The 13,179-nt window shown below is 45.6% G+C and overlaps 1 protein-coding gene across 3 annotated transcripts in view; it reads left to right on the forward strand.

Annotated features, from left to right (window-relative positions):
* The window catches only part of Sobp (sine oculis binding protein homolog), a 161,061-nt gene that overhangs the window by 85,518 nt on the left and 62,364 nt on the right, over window positions 1–13,179 (forward strand). For all 3 annotated transcript variants that reach the window (XR_008721129.1, XR_008721128.1, XM_055615921.1), the window contains exon 5: window positions 12,094–12,189. Coding sequence is in view for 1 of the 3 variants with exons in the window: in XM_055615921.1 (XP_055471896.1) it covers window positions 12,094–12,189 (96 nt within the window). In the remaining 2 variants the exon portion in view is untranslated. The remainder of the gene's footprint in view (window positions 1–12,093; window positions 12,190–13,179) is intronic.

Below are 13,179 nucleotides of genomic sequence, written 5' to 3' on the forward strand. Positions count from 1 at the left end.
TCTTTCTTTCTTTCTTTCTTTCTTTCTTTCTTTCTTTCTTTCTTTCTCCTGTTTCACAATTAGCCAAGAATCATAGGAATTGTTTACACTCTGGAGGCTGTTGTCTTAAAAAACATGCCTTCCTCTCTCAAGAGAGAAAATGTTTGCACTCTCACCTTCTAATCCTGTAACAATCTGTTCGTGGGGTGTGCAAGCGAGACTGAAAGAGACTGCAAAGCAGGTCCCCATCCCCAGCTTCAGCTGTCTGTCAGCTTCAGGTTATCATCTGTCCCAGCACCAGGAAGGGTTTCTTGCACCTGGCACCAAACCTATAGTCACTGCTCCCTCTCTCCTCCCATCTGTGTCCCAATCCTCAAGTGCAGAGCACCCGGAGAAGCCATTCCCTTCCATCCTGGAGGCAGAAGTGTGGGTCTGCTCAGCCTGCCTGATCTGCGCCCCTCTAGCCATGTACATTGGTCCTCAGGCTCTGGGAAGGGGCTGGTTCCCCTGCTGCTCCTCTCTTTGAGCTGTGCTGGGCATCAGAGCTTCACCATGAGCAGGAAAGACCAGTGGCAGGATCCTCCCCTCCCCCCCACAGCCTCTCGGGCGCATGACCCCTCTGCCTTTGCCTCTTTCTAGTACACCCTACAGCTTCTCTTGCTTATTTTCACCAGGCATCCTCTGTTGACTGTGCCTTTTTTTGGTTAGCAGCCTGTGCCTGGAGACCCAACCCAGCCTAGAACCCAGCTTTGCCCTCTGAAGCACTTGAGACTGGGAGAAGCCATTTCAGTTTCCTCATAGTCGACGTGGAAGTGGTGGGGTTACAGCTTTAATGAGCTGAAATCTGTAAGAGGTTCAGCATGGTACCCAACACAGAACAATAGTGAAATATTATTACTATTCTCAGGGCAACTATTGTGTCAAGTTTTCTTTTTTGTGTCTGGTCACTTGGGAGCTCTTTCTGCTGCATGGCACCTAGAGGGATTATGGGCAGTTGAGATATCAAGGTCCGGAGACCTGCAATAGTTTTGAGCCAAACAGAAAGGGCAGGCTGCTCGCAGGGTGGAGGCACACATTGCCATTATGAATTTACGCCAACGAGGGATGTGGAAATGCAGGCAGTTTTACCTTTCCTCACTTAGGCTTTAATTACAAAATGTACCTACTTAAAATAAAACTAATAATAATAATAACAATAATAATAGGTAAGTAAGTACTTAAGTTGCCATCTGAAAATAGGCCATGGCTTGATAATCAATTGTGGGCTTCAATGGGGCCATCTGTAAAACCCAGTCAAATTCTGCCTAAATGATTCTCTCCCACTTAAACATGCCACAATCCCAACTTTTATTGCCTCCATTCATCATCTGTAGAGTGGCTGGGACTTAAGATGAAGACTCCAGAGAGTATCATTTGAACAGAGGTTATTTATGATGCCCTTCTGCCACCATCTTTACAGTCAGCTCCTCTGAGAGGCTGACTGGCCCTGAGTATGGAAAGGGTAATTTAGGCGGCTTTTCTACTCTAAGCCTGACGACACCTCCGTTTACAGGTCAAGTGGTACGTGGATGGTAATTGAAGCTGTCAGGAAGGCCAGTGCATTCTGAATGACATCAGGACTTTGCCCTCTGTAAGACCCCCAGGGCAAAGCCAATGGTTGTGTCACCCCATCTTTCTCATTTTCCTGCACCCACGGGCATAAATCACTGTATCCCTACATGCTACTCAGACATTTGCATGCCCAATGAGCAGCAAAAGCCAAGATTCACTCTAGTCCTGGGTTTTGTTCTTTGTGATCAGGCTGATTGTAAGTGTGTACAAGCAGTGCGTGATACTCCATATATTTCTTCCTAAAGAAATCATATTTTTAAGAGAAATCATATTTTGGGCAGTGAGACAAGTTGGGTCATGGTGAGGCCTAGGATGTCAGGATCAAGGCCATCTCTATGGAGGACATGGAGGCACACTCTGGCCAGTACAAGTATACAGAACAAAGGTTTTAATGTAGGGCCCTAAGGAAGGGTGCAGACAAGAGCTGGGTTGTGGGCAAATGGCATCAAGATGGAAGCTGGTAGAAGAGCACCAGCCAGAGAAGATTGTGATGGCCACAGTAGTCTTAGGGCTTCTACAAGCCTGCTTTGTTGGTTGGTAGTTGCACAGAGATGGTATGGACTAAAGTTCAGCTAAAGAACCCAAAGATGTAGGCAGCTTTATCACCTCTAGGCCCTGAAGGTGGAATTCCTTTGGTGAGAGACAGAAAAAAAAAAAAGTTGTTAGTGGGAGTGCTGAGATATGATCACTAATAATAGTTGTGGCATCACGCTTCAGACAAGTATTTCTACAAGTCCAGAACGGACCATTCTTAACCTCAGAATTAGATACAGATTTGCGGCGACTGGTCATTTTGTTTCATGGCTTGCCTGGGACTGCCCTCACCAGGTCTGCCCTCTGAATTCATTCTTCAGCAGTAGAGAGAAGTGGGCACTGGCTTACCCAAATCCACTCACATGTTCTTCAGTGCCCCATCGCCCCCTTGCCAGAAACTGTACGTGCGTGGTCCAGTAGGTCCTGTGAGGGCTGTGTTCTGTACACATGACCCAGACCAGGAGAACTCACACAGAGCCACAGTCCAACAGTCCAAGCCCCTTGCATTGCCCCCCCCCCCCGGGCTGAGCTAATTAGCTGGCCACCTGCTCAGGCCTGCATTGCCACATCTCTCTCCTGGGGGTGGAGGGTGTTGTGGATTGAGCAGAGACTGGCACTTGGCTTCTGGCCCTCTCAATCACAGTCATACCGCCATGAATGATCATGGTAAGCCAAGCTTATTTCTTGGCAAGGTAGGAGCAGGTACTCAGAGTCTCTGCTTTACCCCGGGAGCAACCCGTGTCTTGATAGACGGATTCATGTTAACCCGAACCACAGTCACATCTATGCCTGTCCACCAGCGTGCCGGGAGTGAGCGAGAGACACTGTGGCACAGCGCCCTTGGTAGTCTTCTCAGCACGACCAGCAGGATTAAAAATCAGCAAGATCCTGATGTTGGTGGCGCTACTGTTTGTTATACTATCGCAGAATCAGACATAATCTGCATCGCCTTTCTCTGCCTCCGTTTCCTCATAAATAAGATAGAGATAATAGGTAGGCTTTTCTCTTGCGGGTGATAAATTCCTGTATTAAATATGTTCCTATGGAGAGAACACTGCTGTGGAGACTGGTGTGTGGAGAAGAGCTGTGGAAATGTTGGCTGTTATCAGGAATCTGTGCTAATATCCATGGTACTATCTTAATCTGGTTAGTGGTGTACTTCCTAATCCCGTTTGGAGCCAAACTGTTTCTGGAGGAGGCATTTTGTAGATGACAGTCCTCTATAACGGCTGGATCCTTTTTGAGGATGGGGTCCTGGAGTCTCCTTGCAGCCCTTGCCTGTTTCATATTTCCTCTGACTTCTCAGCTCCATCATGAGGTCTGCACATAGAGATATGCTCCCAGGCCCCTTCCGCCCTGGGGATTTCAGAGTACAGGAATAAAAGGACTAACTGCGATGTCTCGATGAGGCCAATTATTTAAGCATTTTGTGGGTGCCAAACGGTAGCAAAGTAGAACCATTTCTGTTTGCCTGCCTTTTGTTTCCCTCTCACAGGTCCCTGGGTAATAGATGCAAATGAATAGTGAAAAAGCCAAAAGGCAGGCAGTGGGCGGAGGAGGGAGGGGAGGAGGGGAGCAATCAAGGAGCTGGGATAATCCAATGTGGATTAAGGTCCTGGAATAATCAGGAACTGCCAGGGTGTGATGGTGGCATGGCTGTAATGGAGAGTAACAGAAAGGAACTGTGTGCTGGGGCTTACCTGTGGACACTCTGAAAAAACAGTCAAACAAAGGCCTTTATGTGGTGTGACAAAGAGCAGTAAAGATAAATGCAGAAGGCTCACCTGTCCAACAAAGGAAAAATGGATTTAAAGATAAAAAGTAGAAGCAGAGATATTCAGAGCCAGTTAGAGGCTACTCTGAGGAGCCCGCAGCACAGCATTGTGATACAGTGGAGCGAGCATGGTGTATTTCAGTTCCTTTGGCAACTGCGTTTCAGGCTGACGTGGTCTCTGTTGCTGTAACTGTTGTGCAACCCATCAGGGGTCCCAAGAAGAGCAGCCATTAATCAGGCACAAGCTAGCCGGGTGCTTGCACGGCTCTGAGCAGGTCTGACCTGACCATCTTTAAGATGCTTATGGAAGCCATAAACATGATTCAATTCCCATTATCTTCATGTTGCATATTTGTTACTGTTATTCTTTGAAGACTCCAAATTGGATATTAAAAATTTATGATATATATAAAGGTTTGCACGGAGTTAAAAAAAATCACTGCAGCAAATAAGACCTCCTCATCCATCAGAGGTGTGTTAGCTGTCAGAGGAGCCTAGAGAGCCAGGGGGGAGCTGGGGTGTCAGAGGAACACGGAGAGTTAGGAGAAGCTGTGCTGAGAAACAGCTTCTCCTTCGGTCCACACGCTGAATGGGAGTTTAAATACAGTTTGTTAAAAGAATACAGCAAAACAGCTCCACCACAGGAATCCCCAAAGACCGTCCTTACTAAGCAGATGGGGGAGGGAGAACCTCAGTGCGAAGATTAGAGGTAGTGTGACCTGAGAAGGTTTCCGGGTCTGGAGACCGATGCTCAGGGTGCCTGGAGACTGTCCAGTGAGGATTCTGGTGCCAGGAGGAGCGATCTATCAGCTTCTCTGTCAGAGCTTCGTGCAGACACACAACTCACACTGCACAGGGCTCTATTTATGGAGAGAAGGGAAAACAAAATACTGCTGAACAGTGGCTTAAAGCACAGGCAGGGGTTAATGAACTCATTTGAACTGTATTTACAGGTGTCTTAAAAATTACTCCTGCTGTGATGAACCACCATGACCAAAGCAGCCTGGGGAGGAGAGGGTTTATTTAGCATCCACTTCCACATCACCATTCATCATAGAAGGAAGTCAGGACAGGAACTCCAATAGGGCAGGAACCTGGAGGCAGGAGCTGATGCAGAGGCCATGGAGGGGTGCTGCTTCCTGGCTTGCTTCCTATGGCTTGCTCAGCCTGTTTTCTTATAGAACCTAAGAAAATGCCCTACAGGCTTGCCTTGCGCCACATCTTATGAAGGCTTTTTCTCAATTGAGGCTTCCTCTTCTGACGACTCTACTTTGTGTCAAAATGACATAAAACTAGCTAGCACAGTTGAGCATGGGGGCATAAGCCTTTAATCCTAGCACTTGGGAGGCTGAGGCAGGCGGATCTTTGTGAGTTTGAGGCTAACCTGGTCTACAGAGTGAGTTCCAGGACAGACAGGGCTACACACAGAGAAACCCTGTCTCAAAAAACAAACAAACAAACAAACAAAACAAAACAAAACAACAACAGCAACAGCAACAATAAAACCTAGCTAGTGCACAGAGCTTATGTTATACAAGAATGGCTTCATAATATAATGTGTGGTCTTTGCCCTTAAGGATTAGAAAGGATTGGTCTACGAGGAAGAAAAAGACAGGAGTCATAAGCAAAATGAACTCCAATGAGGCATCCCAGACAGGCCTAGACACCAGGAAAAAGTAAGGTATGGGAACTGAGGACGAAGGTACCTAGCTGGCTAACTTAGGAATAGGTTTATGGGTGAGAACTTATCAGAAAAGAGCAGCGGTTTAGTGTGGCAGGGAGTAGAAGAGAGAAAACTGGGGCAAAAGGATTGTTGACCACCATCCAAATTGGAACAATGACATCTGTGGGGCTGAGGTCCTGCTAAGTCAAGCTATGAGGCAAGTAAGGCTCAGGCGAGGGGTGGGGAGGCCCTGAGGGATAGGACTGGAGTGCTGGTTGAAGGGCAGGAATCCATTCTTTCACTCCACCCTTCCACAGAGCCCTTGTAAGTAGCCATCCTAGGAAGCCAGGTGCTAGACACCTGGGAGATTTGAAGCCGAATGGAACACAGTTTGTACAGACAGGGACCCTACTGAATCTTGTGGTCCGTGGGCTCAGGTTAGGGTTTGGAAGGTGAATTCACAGGTGGCTTCCTAAAGGAGATGCAGTTAAGGAGGCTTAGTGATGTGTAAGAATGTTTCAGAAGTGGAAAGGAGAGACGGATTCTATTTTCACCCCTGGAAGTGAGGGTAAAGAACAAGAAACCGGTTGAGGGCACCTGGGGATTTAGTCTGGAGGAACTGGCCTTATGTATAGGTTGGGGAGGAGAGGGAGTCTCTCCAGAGACCTCCCTACATCATCCAGCCAAGGGCAGGAGGGCAGAGCTCCTTGGTGATCTACCTTTGTGGGACAGAGGCACTGGCTGGTTTTGTTGTTGTTCATACAGGCATCCATGGGTCCTCCAGAAGGCAGTCTGTGATGCCTGTCAATCCCTCTGAGTGTCCTTGATCTATAAGGACATGGTATCCGAGAAGAAAACAAAACCTCCCAAAATGGAGTTCTCATTCACTCGCCATGCATTTAAAAAAGAAGTTTTTATTATTTCTGGTTCAAAATATAAGTTATAAAATAGGAAGTTAATGTTCCCCTTATGTCTCTATAATGCCTCGTCTCTAAACCTATTCCCACGACTTTGAGACGAACTATTTTTGATGTTCCCAACTCTGGGTACCGACACGCCACATGCGTGAGCTGACAGCTGCATCTGCTGTAGCACAGGGAGAATCTGGAGCCTCTTCCACATTCCCTGCCCCCCAGTTCTGACTCCAGGCAAAACCTTTCCCTGTTTTCAAAATCACAGACACACAGAAGTCCATAAGCTCCCATTCACCAGGGAGGCACACTTCCAAGGAAGGCTTCATTGTCTTTCCACTCACACGACAAGACCATCACCCTTCCACTGAGGCAGGAGGGTTCCTCTTTGAGGTAGGCAAGTAGAGTTATTTCTAGAATGTCCCATATTTTCGAAAGACGTGGTCCAGAAGAAAGAAATGCTGAGTTTGCTTCGGCGTGAACATCGCACCAAGGCTTTTTCCCAGAGAAAAGAATTAAAATTTGTTACACTGGAAAATCAAGATAGAACAATAGTGATTCATAGAGAAGTGGGTGCAGAGTTTAAGGCAGAGGTTTCTGGAGTAGACGGTCACATCGTTACTCAGAGATCCTAGGATTTGCTTAAACACTTGGTGCACCACGAGAACAGAGGCATGAGGCCAAGCATAGTGGTGCACACACCTACAATCCCAGCACTTGGAAGGATGAGGCCGGGGGATCTTGAGTTTGAAGCCACCATGAGCAAAACCTTATTTCGGAAAACAAAATCAGGGCTGGAAGGTGGCTGAGCAGTTAGGAGGGACACACTGTTCTTGCAGAGTTTGATTGCCAACAGCTAGGAGTGCGTGTGTGCGTACATGTGTGTGTGTGTGTGTGTGTGAGAGAGAGAGAGAGAGAGAGAGAGAGAGAGAGAGAGAACTGCTTCTAACTCCAGATGTATGGGAGAAAATGGGGTCCACAGCTATTTCCAGGTATGTGGGGGGGGGGTCACAGCTGTTTCTAACTCCATGAGTATGTGAGGGGGCTCACAGCTGCTCCTAATTCCAGGTATATCTCTGTGTGTGTGTGTGTGTGTGTGTGTGTGTGTGTGTGTGTGTGTGACAGCTATTGCTAACTCCAAGTGTTGGGGTGGGGGTTTCACAGCTACCTCTAACTCCAGGTGTGTGTGTGTGTGTGCAGGAAGCTCACAGCAGCTTCAGAGGTGGGGGGGAGGGGACTTTCACAGCTGCTTTAGGGGCATCTGAGGCCTCTGGCCTCTACAGTCATTTCCACTCACTGTGAGAAGGTGAACATGCATGTACACACACACACACACACACACACACACACACACACACACAGAATTAAAAACCAAAATAAGTCTTTTTTTTTTTTTTTTAAAAGCACAAGCCTATGTGGAAATCTTAAATTTTTAGTGAAGATTTTTCTACTTTTTTTTTTTTTTTAATAGCAATATGTGAAGCTTTCTCAGAACAGTAAGTCAAAAATGTACCTTTGGCCTGACAGTCACATTCATCGTGACACATTTGTTGTAAAATGCAACAGAATAGTCTCCCATTTGTGTTTCCTTTTAGTAGCAGAAATATTTAGCACATTAGTCAGAATAAAACTGTTGGGAGGATGACACATGGAGTGAATTAGCCCCGTCATCCAGTGTCTCGGCGCGCCTTCATTTCAGAACTTGTCGCTGCAGAATAAAGTCAGACATTAACACTGTCCTCCGGGCCCCGGCGGGTGCCAAGAGCCGCTTGGAGGGTGGTCTGCCCCTGGCAGTCAATTAGATGTGCATTGTTGGTGGAGAATTTAAGAACAATAATGAAACTGGCGGCAAGTCTGTCTGTTCCGTTATTACCGTGACCTGCTGTTCTGAAACAATTTCAGCGTTCACATCCTCATCTGTGGGGTAGCTCCCTTTGTCTGTACCCCCACCGCTAAGTCTTTATCTGGTACCTCAAATAGAGCAGATATAGAATGAGGCACAGGCACCAACGTGCAAGATTCTAAGATGTCCTAAGACTACAGGTAACGCTAGTGAAGCTGCCTGAGGTGCACCTGGCATTGCCCGCCAGATGTCAGGGAATGGTGAGAAAGGGCATGCTTGCAGGGTGTCTACCAGACAGTGTGAAGATAGTGATGGGAGACCCAGCCCTGCCCTTCCCTGCCCTTGTTGGGGAGATGGAAGTCAAGTTAAGAGAGAATAAAATGGAAGTACTTACTGGTCTTGGCTGGAGCCCTGGAGGAAGGCGTTCGCCAGAGAGTGAAACAGGAGCTCCCCGAGTCCATTGGCTCATCAGAAACCAAGAGGCAAACATGGACAAGTGAGAAATTTTTCAGACGGCAGCTGGTCCCCTGACCTCTCACCCCTATAGAGTAAGCGACACCTCAGAGGCCATATCCACAAGGTTCCAAGTCTCGTTGGTGCCTGAGGATGCCTTACACCAGTGGTCCTTGGCTCTGCTTCTACATTGCTGTCATCTGGGAGCTTTTAATTACTTGGTTTTGTTCTTATCAATTCAGAAAAAAAGAAAAGAAAAGAAAAGCTACACTCTGAACCCTACACTAGGCCAATTAAATTAGATTTGTGGGAAGGTACAAAGTAGGCGCCAGGAGCCCATATGTTAGCCTGGAGAAAACAGCACCCCACTCAAGACAGTTGAAATACACAACCGTGGTAGAGTTGCTGCCTAATTGAATGCCCTTAATTCCACTCAGTAATAATTTAAAATCTCATTTTAAAACTTCATAATGCAGGTGGGGTCGCTTTGGTGAGAGGCGTGTGTTAGTACACACGGGCACAAACATAAGGGTGATGGATCTAGAGTCCTTGGGCTTCGTGTGTTCTTTAGTCTGTGCCACAGGTGGAAACCCGGGAAGTGGCTAGACAGTGGGATTTTTCTTTCCTTTTCATTGATTGATTTATTTGGACGTGTGCATACACGTGGACCGGTACCTTGCCATGGTGCCTGTGGAGAGGACAGCTTGGGAGTCGTTTCTCTCCGGGCTTGGCTGCCTTGTCTGCTGAGCAATATCAGTGACCCTGGGAGAATACGCTGTCTCAGACTCAGGAGTCAGGCTGAGTGTCTGAAAGGACCAAGGGGAGTGACCACACTGGCTCAATGAAGAGACAGTTTCTGGCTTCTTTTCATTTCCCTGTGTCCCCAGCACTCTTCACTCTCCTTTGTTGCTGCTTAACGAAGCCTTCTAATGATAAGGCTTGATGTGAAACCTGTAAAGCACACTCAAATCTTAGATAATGGGACATTTTTGTCCTCTAAACACATAAAAAGCATTGCTAGCACCTTGTATGTAAGTGGAGTGACTGTATTTTTGCCACTTACATTTAAAATATCTGTAGGCATCTGGTGTGTATGAATGTGTATACATAGTACATGCATAATAAACACATTCCACCTTATGAATATTTATACACAAGATACATATATATTGAATATAGACATACATATGTAAATAGTAGCCCTTGTAAACGATATGCAAATTGTGCTTCTGAGCATATGTATCCCAGTGCTTCAGGAATATAATAAACCCACCACCAGCCGAGACATATTCTGAGGTGGGTTTTTTTTTTCTTCTCAGGTTGTTTATGATAAGGTCCAGTTATTATCCAGACAGGTGGTATTTTTCATCAATGAAAAGTAAGTCACTGAACATGGCAGGGTTCCTTGAAACAAATGTGGTTCCTTCCCTCAAGAGCTTTGTACCTCACTCAGCGACTTAGAATTTTGCTATGAAGAAGTTAATAGTGGGGCACCCACGGCGTCTCAAAGCCTCCTTCCGGCTCCCTCAGCCTGTGTCCTCGCTGCTGCCCCTATCTGTCGGGCTTTAACATGGGCGCTCTTGAGTTCCATCGTCCTGCACTGTGCAGAGGAGTCTGATACAGTGGGAAGCGCCCATCGCCGGTTTCAGTTGACTGTTAGGCCAGAGTGACACCATGCTCGCTTCTTCCTTCTCTGTCACATACGGCCTATCCTAAAGCACAGTTTGGTTTTCCTCTGGCTTTCTAGGGGATAACGGCATAGCGAAAAGGCACCACATCCCAGAGGTGTTCACAAAAGATATATAAAAATGAGACCCAAGCAGAGAAAGCTCTTTCCACATAGACTTGTTATGACCCAGCCACTCCCGACCTCGTCATTCCGTCTCTCAGTTCCACCTAGAATCCTCATGATGAGTAACAGAAACCTTGATTAAATACAAGCTGTGCAATTTTCCAAATGTGCGGAGTATGGATTCCTTTTTAAAAATGACAGTCTACAGCATAGCTGGGGAGCTCCGAGTGGCGCTTGTCAGGGCAGATTTCGCTCTGTCAGAGAAATAATACGTAAGCATTGTCACTGCTGTGTCACTAACTCTGCTCACTGCCCCTCCCCCTCCAGCCCATATAGCACAACAGGTAGTTCTCAGCTGTTCCCTCGGTGCCAGACATACATTTTATCTAAAGAGACAGCAGACAGAACTACCTGCTGCTTCCTGAGCGGCTCTCCCTGTGTTTCTCTCCTCTTTCCTACTTCATTGGGGCTTTTAAAAATCAGCTGGCAGGGAGCCAGGAGCTCATCATTTTAATGCAGTGCAAAATGGAATATGCATAATTATATGCAAGCCATATGTGAGGGAGGCGATCTCAGCTGTGAATTTCAGGAGGCCAGAAGAGAGAGAGAAAAAGAGAAAGAGGGGAGCAAACAGGACTAAGAGGAGATGAGAAAGAGCGAAACAGGGATAAGAGGAAATGAGAGAGAGAGGGAGAGACAGAGAGAGAGCAAACAGGGTTGAGAGGAGATGAGAGCTACTGAGTGCACGTGTCACTGGATGAATGGATTAATGAGTGTGCTTCGGACACGCCCCTTTTACCCACCTCTCCCTCAAACCAGCTCCAAACCAGAAACCAATGGAGACTAGGCAGAGAAGACCGCTGTGGGTGTTGCTGATGGATAATGTTAATGCCTCCCTTGAAATGGCAGCTTTCTCAACTGACAGTGTAGATCCAAATAACCAGTGACTTTTAATGCAGCTTCTTAATTAAATCTATTTTTTTTTTTTTACTGCATTTGATTGAAGAATCATTGTTCTTATGAGATCACCGATCCTTTTGGATCTTTATTTAAACATTGAGGGGAATCAGTTTATCTCTATTACAGTTCAAAATATAACTATGCAAATTGCTTTTCTTATGGCCTTGCTATTAGAATTTCTTAAAAATGCATTATCTAGAATTGCTTAAGCATGCGAAAAAGTTTAAACACGTATGTATGTCATAGAATCCTAACGGTGCAAGGAATCACGTCACTGCAACACTCAAGTGGTGGTGACCGTCAACAAAAATCAGTTGATTTGGGTTTGCTTTGTGTCATTTGAACTATTACACCACAATGAATTTGCATGTTCAAACTAAACGACATAGGGAAAAAAAATCCCAAATTTTGATCTCTAAAAGGCATACTGCGTATTTAAACAAACTTCTTAATAATGTTGTTATTTCTGGATTCCCGTTTGTTTAATGATCTGAGCTGTTATGCTTTTAGCTGCTTTTTTTTTTCCTTCCATTATTTGTAAGTCCCTAAATAGGCCATTATATTTCCCTTCAGGCTAGAGATGAAGATGGACGTGCTGAAACTTTCCCCCCGCAGCACTATGCTAAGGAAACTCCAAGGCTTGCCTTCAAGAATAACTGCGAACTACTTGTAAGAATGACATACTTACAACAAAGTCTAGAATGTTACTTTAGCACAGTGAAAACAGTTTTTTTTTTTTTTTGCAAGGGTTTGTTCGTGATTACATAATTTATGAGATATTATATATTTTTCTGTGTAGAGTTCTAAGTGCTAATTCTGATTTCACTGCATATTAATTATAAGATCTCAAGTTGTTTGCAAATCTTTTATATCTGATTTTAGAGCTTGAATGGCCCCCACCTTTATTAGCTTGTTTTGTATTGTAGTTTATAAGCAGCTGCTTGGAGAATGGCTAGTAAAGATAAAAATATAACTTTAGATACATGGAGCCTGGAGAAAACCCCACCCCTCCCTCCCTCCTACGCCCTAAGTGTGTGCTATTGTAGCAGACAGAGGTTGCTGAGCTTGCTTCTGATAGGAAAGACAGCCCATTTGACACACAGCACTCCCTCTAGGGTTGAAATATTCCTCCACTCTCTTGCCAAACCCCATCTCTCTCCCCTGCAGGAATCAAAGTAGTGACAGAATGGGGGGGAATGTTTACTGTCGAATGAGAGGGACATCAGCTGTGATGAAACTCGGTTCCAACGCAAGGTTAATTTGCTGTTCATTTTAGCATTTACAGCGAGACAGGATGAAAAGCAAGCAGGAATGCCTATTATATTTCTATTAAACGAATCTGTTGGGACCTAACATTCTTGATTAGCTTTTGAAAACGAGTGCTCGGCAATGCATTTTCTGTTTACCTAAAGTAAACAGAGAATGAATTGTCATTTATTTAGAGAGTCAAACACTGCTTTTGAAAATGAAGCTTTATGAAGGATATAGCATGGTGTCCCGAAATGTTCTTTCCTTTCAATTGCATTAAAGCAAAACATTTGCTCCAACTAAATGAAAACAGGGAAAGAAAATGAAGATGCTCGGTTGTTGCATCTGAGGTAGCTTAATTTCTGTTTGGATTTTTGGCCAAATAGAGTAGAGCTTTGCCAGGTCTCTGCA

The sequence above is a fragment of the Psammomys obesus genome, unplaced genomic scaffold (genome assembly GCF_907164565.1).
Source record: "Psammomys obesus unplaced genomic scaffold, mPsaObe1.curated_primary_1811, whole genome shotgun sequence".
NCBI lineage: Eukaryota > Metazoa > Chordata > Mammalia > Rodentia > Muridae > Psammomys > Psammomys obesus.